The 5,221-nt window shown below is 35.3% G+C and overlaps 1 protein-coding gene across 1 annotated transcript; it reads right to left on the bottom strand.

Annotated features, from left to right (window-relative positions):
* Positions 1-454: 454 nt before the first annotated feature.
* Positions 455-5,002, bottom strand: LOC126695934 (pheophytinase, chloroplastic). The gene is made up of 6 exons (XM_050392727.1): positions 4,555-5,002; positions 1,744-1,855; positions 1,470-1,563; positions 1,171-1,348; positions 1,024-1,093; positions 455-939 (listed from the first exon to the last, which is right to left on the bottom strand). Exons 1-6 carry the CDS (start codon positions 4,959-4,961, stop codon positions 628-630), a joined length of 1,173 nt encoding a protein of 390 aa, XP_050248684.1. The 5' UTR covers positions 4,962-5,002; the 3' UTR covers positions 455-627.
* Between the last annotated feature and the right edge of the window lie 219 nt (positions 5,003-5,221).

Raw genomic sequence — 5,221 nt, 5'->3', positions numbered from 1 at the left:
AGATCCGGAGAGTTAGACAAGACACAATTCCGAGAAGCCTTATTAGAGTAGGAGCTTGAAGGGCTTAGGTATAGCAGTAGATTAGGTTTGGAGGGTCTCTTGCTAACCCATATATCCCAACTGATTGTCTAGTAGATCGATTACCGCTTGGAGGGCGGTAGAGAGGTTTTTTGCCGAGTTCTGAGGTTTCCTCTTCAATAACACATCGGCGTGTTATCTGTGTTTGCATTCTTCTTCCCTACTTTTTTACATTTCATTTTACTGCTGTGTTTATATGAATATGCGTTAGAGTAGCTTGTTCGTTTATCCACTCGCATTTACACTATTTCGCACTTAAAATTAAGTTAGTGTAAAATCAATCGAGCCGTAACTTTTATTTGGGGGTCTAAACAGCTCTTGTGTTTTTAACACATTTTCGAGCTTTCACTTTTCTCCTTTTCAACCTTCCAGAAAGTTTCAAGGAATGAATCAGAAATAAAAATATGCAAAATTTGGTTACAATATGTAGCATATACATTATGAACATTATGATATCCAAAATCGATCAATTGACAAGAGATGACGTGCTTGTCAGAAATCCAGATAAAAATTATAACAAATAGAAGTGGATCATCAGTAACAATTCTCTCATGAAGCAGGAAGTTGAGCCAACCAAGGAAGCAGCTTTTCATGGACTAAGTCAGGTCTGTCATCATGGGGACAATGTCCTACCCCTTCTAATACAAAGAGGCTTACATTTGTTAGTTCAGAAGGTAGTGAAGAGAAGTATTTTCCAACAGGTCCATCAAGAGGAGTAAATGGGTCTTGATCTCCCCATAAAAGAAGCACAGGTAGGGAAATTCTAGGCATTAATTGCACCGGGTTTGGCCCTGGTGGGCCTGTCACAATAGAAACAAAAGCATCTAGTGCCCCGGCATCATTTGTTGGTTCCATAATGATCTGCATTTTTCAGATCACCATGAAGTCTGAGCATATACTAATTTTTAAGGAGCCAGAAATGCATGAAGAGGAGAATAGTAATACCTCTACTAGTTCTTCATCCACAGATTCCTTATTTCCATAAACAGACAACAAAATGTTCCTCAAGTTATCTCTGCATGAGGGACATAACATTTTTGGATTCGTTCCTCTTGGATTTCCAAATATCGTGACTGAAACTAAATATGGTACCTCTTTCTAACACGCTCAAAGATTGCTGAAGCAATTCCCCGTTGCCTTAACAAAAAATCAACCAACAAAAGCAAAGGTAATAATAGCTTGATTCTCCAATCATCAACAACTGCCTTATTGTTCATACCACCAGCACAATTTAGAAGTACAAGCCCTCGAACTAGGCTCCTACTAGAGTCTGGTTGGAAAAGATAAAATATAAATAAGGCAAACCACAGATATATAAAGGCCAAACAGGAGTAATTATTCTCTTTGTTAAAAATGCGGGGTCTTTCTTCTGCCACAAAAATATGGCTTACCTGAGGCAGCAATTACACAGGCAAGACTTCCAACAGAGTTGCCTATCAGCACAGTTGGCTTCTGAACAATTTCATCCAAGAAGTCCAATATCAACTGTTTTCAGTGCGTTAAAGGTCAAGAGGGTAAAGTTGCAATGCTGAAGGATTGATGAAAAAAATATAGGATAGAATCCAAGTTCAAGCTTCAAAATAAGCAGGGTAAAGTTGCAATGCTGAAGGATTGATGAAAAAAATATAGGATAGAATCCAAGTTCAAGCTTCAAAATAAGCATACCTGAGCCCATGTTTCCATGGTATATGAAAATCCTGCTGGTTTATCAGAAGCACCAAAGCCGAGAAGGTCAATGGCATATACTGTGAAATTCTGTGCTAGTGTCCCAATATTCCTGAAGGAACCTCAAAGTAGTGAAAAATATTATCTCAAGTACTTTACAGTTTTACTGGATGGATCCACACAGTGAGTAAAGAACTTATTAATAAAAATGCAATAACCCTCTGTGGTCTAATGAGCATCAGATGACTAGTTTGTGCTTTAAAAGGATTGCATGACAAGTTAAGCATATCCGCTAAATGAATAAAGAAATTCTGATAATTTGACATGATAAATTGCATATGCATCTAAAAGAGTAGGGAAAAGTTTTATCTGAGAGCCACTAGAAATGAATGTGTGTGTGTGTGTGTGTGTGATACGTTTTTGAGTGCAGGGTGGCAGAAAATATGGAAGAGGAGCGTCACACACAACTTTCAGAAATGCCAGAACTTACTAAAAGGGATTTCAGAAAGAATGTAGTGCATTTTAGCCTGACAACATTATCTGCAGAGTTTGACCAATAAAAACCAGAATTTCACATCTATAAATTACATTTTATGAATAGGACATCAAAATTAAGCAAAGATTTGCTCAGAAACTAGTGTTAATCAAGAGGTAAGTTAGATCATTACTTGCTTACCGGTAAAAGGGCAGGTCATTACTTAATAAGGAAAACAAATTTCATGAAATTGGTCTGAGAAGCATAAGAATAAAATTGAAAATATCTTATTTATCTAGTACCATCACAGTCCATATTCCATGTAACTCAAGGATGCCTCTGCAACTAGTTTGGACTATATAAATGACCATATAATTTGATTGTGATGGTCTAAAAAAATTCAACAATATAACTTCATGTCACCAATGAAAGCAAATTGGTTCCAACGTGATGAATCTTTACTTCAAGAATTAATACTTTGTAGGAGGATCATGTAAGAAGGATCAAATATCACTGCAGTGTACTATCACTTATTGCTGTTTTGAGTTCTTATCACAGCCTTGGCTTATTAAAAGTTAATCAACTAAATTCAGTTGGAGAGTTTGTTATCAGATTAGTTGTTGATTAGTGCATAGACCATTGTCCATTGCTTGTATAAATATGAAGTGTAAACTATAAGAAAGAAGAATGATAAATGCATATTTAGTTATTCCTATTTTTAATTGCACCTAGTTTCTTTGTATAATCTTCTTTCTTCCTCCTGATTGCAAGAACTTTTACAAAGCCTGGACCACATAAGAACTTTTACAATTCGCAGTCTACCTGATAGAGGATCAGACTCCAAATCTTAAGCTAGAGTAAAGAGATTCAGACAGTACATGACAAAAGCAGAACCTGAACCAAGTAGAGACAAATACGCCTGATTGTTTTAACCAAAATAGAGAAAGAGGGACCTGGCACTAATTAGATCCCAAAAACAAACAACCGGGCTTTGATACCAAGATCTAAATGGTATAATAATGAAGAATGTTGTAATAAAAATTCTGACCAAATAAAACTATTCTATTTTATATCATCAGTAAATCATAGTTATTAGAAAATGACTAATGAACCCCATAAACCAGCTATTTTTTGTTTTGTTATTAAACCAAATAAGCATTTGAACAGGAGAAAACTGACTAAAGCACTAGCTTTTCAAAAAATAAATAAAGAAAAGAATTAAAATACCAATTGCTTGAACTGGTTTTCTGAAATTTTATGACTTGTCAAAAATGATTTGAACTTGTAGTTGTAAGCTTAAGTTCAAATTATCAAATGCACTGCTATTGAGCTATGGAGCATTGTAGTTAAAATACCATATTCTTTTAATACTTGTCCTGTTGTCCATTACGCCATTACCTTATAAATATGTTTGTAATTCATTAAGGTTTCTAATTCGTCTCTGTACTTTTAATTGTAAGAACATTAGCTCGAACTTTAACATTAATTGTCCCATGACATCATTCCATATAAAAAACCCAGTCTTCCCATCAATGTTTGGTACGAATCTGATAGCTATGCTTTAATCTGTAATAGAAGTTGTCAAATTTGGACTCAACCCCAAATCAAGTCAAAACTCAAAAGGCAGAATGGTTTTTGATTTATTGGTTTTTTTTTTTTTTTTTTTTTCCATATTGTTTAGTATCTGGGTCAGAATTATGCATACGGCTGATACATGGATACTTTATCCTGTACAACCCTTTTTCATTTGTTTAAATTTAATATATTAGACTATAATTATCACCCAAAAAAACGACTTGCATAAAAGAATGACATACAGAAAGTGGAAAGAGACAAGAGACATGTTGATGGGATTATAATCTGGTGGTTGATTGGCAATGGTAGCACAACATTTAGCTACCATATCTAATTTTAATTATGTTGTATCTTTCTCATTCACTTGAACGTAATTTATCTAATTTCCAATATAAAAAATAAAATAAAATAAAAACCTTGTTTTTCAATGTTTCAATTTTTGAATTAAACAATATCAAAGCTTTTCATCTTGGGATTCACTATGATCTAAGGAGTATAACAGCAAGAAGGGAAAATTTATTCAATACTGCTGAGCAATCTTCCTTTATTTTTTTTGTGGTTGTTGTATGCATGATAGCATGTGTGGCTAAAAGGTGGACACTTATTACTTATAGATAGGGAAATGGATAAGAAGTTGAATGGCAAATAACAGTAGTTTTAGTGAACACTGACCACAAAGAAAGATGACCCAAATCAATAACAATATCTAGGACTTGAATGCTAATGTGGAAGTGGAGTTGAATGAAGTTAAAAAGACTAACCTGCGCCAGTGTGGAATGGAAGCACCAAAGCCATGAACAAGAAGAAGAGGAGGCTTATTATTATTACTATTAGAAATTGAGGATTGAGAAACAAAGTAAGTGATGGAATACTGGCCCTTCCATTCCCACTTTTTGCACCTCTCCTTTAACTCTTTCACCTCCAAAACTCCACCACCAGAAGTAGCTGTGGTTGTTGTTGTTGTTGTTGTTGCTGTTGTAGTACTTGTAGTATTGCTGCTAGTAGTACAGTTGGAGATTATGCTAATACTATTATTATGATGATGATTATGATATTTGTGACCAAGGAAGACCCTTGCCAAGCTTCTCTTTTTTGGAGTTGTGTGCTGAAATTGCAAACGAACTAGCCCAACTGAATGGGAAAGGGGAGCCGTTACTCCAACTCCCATTCTTTCTTTCTTTCTCTAATTCGCTTTTCCCATTCCTAGCAGATGAGGGTTCAATTTAAATACAGACGAGTTTCCACTTTTTCCATTTTTTTCTTTTCTGGGCTCTCTTTGGACTGCTCAAATTGGTTTCGAAGATAATGATACTGAAAGCCCAAACCATGACCGTATGGGCTGTGGATGGGTCGATTTGGCGTGTGGGTATAGCCATGGACGGGGCCGGTCTTTGACATTGCCCCCAAATTTGTTTTTAAAAAAAAATA

The sequence above is a fragment of the Quercus robur genome, chromosome 8 (assembly GCF_932294415.1).
Source record: "Quercus robur chromosome 8, dhQueRobu3.1, whole genome shotgun sequence".
NCBI classification, from domain to species: domain Eukaryota; kingdom Viridiplantae; phylum Streptophyta; class Magnoliopsida; order Fagales; family Fagaceae; genus Quercus; species Quercus robur.
This window is presented reverse-complemented; position numbering and strand designations above follow the sequence as displayed.

Coding starts and splice junctions, on each gene's coding strand:
- LOC126695934 (XM_050392727.1), bottom strand. CDS start 4,961: ATGGGAGTTGGAGTAACGGCTCCCCTTTCCCATTCAGTTGGGCTAGTT. Junction 1,856..4,554: donor TCCATTCCACACTGGCGCAG/GTTAGTCTTTTT, acceptor AGGTTCCTTCAG/GAATATTGGGACACTAGCAC. Junction 1,094..1,170: donor TTTGAGCGTGTTAGAAAGAG/GTACCATATTTA, acceptor TCCCTCATGCAG/AGATAACTTGAGGAACATTT.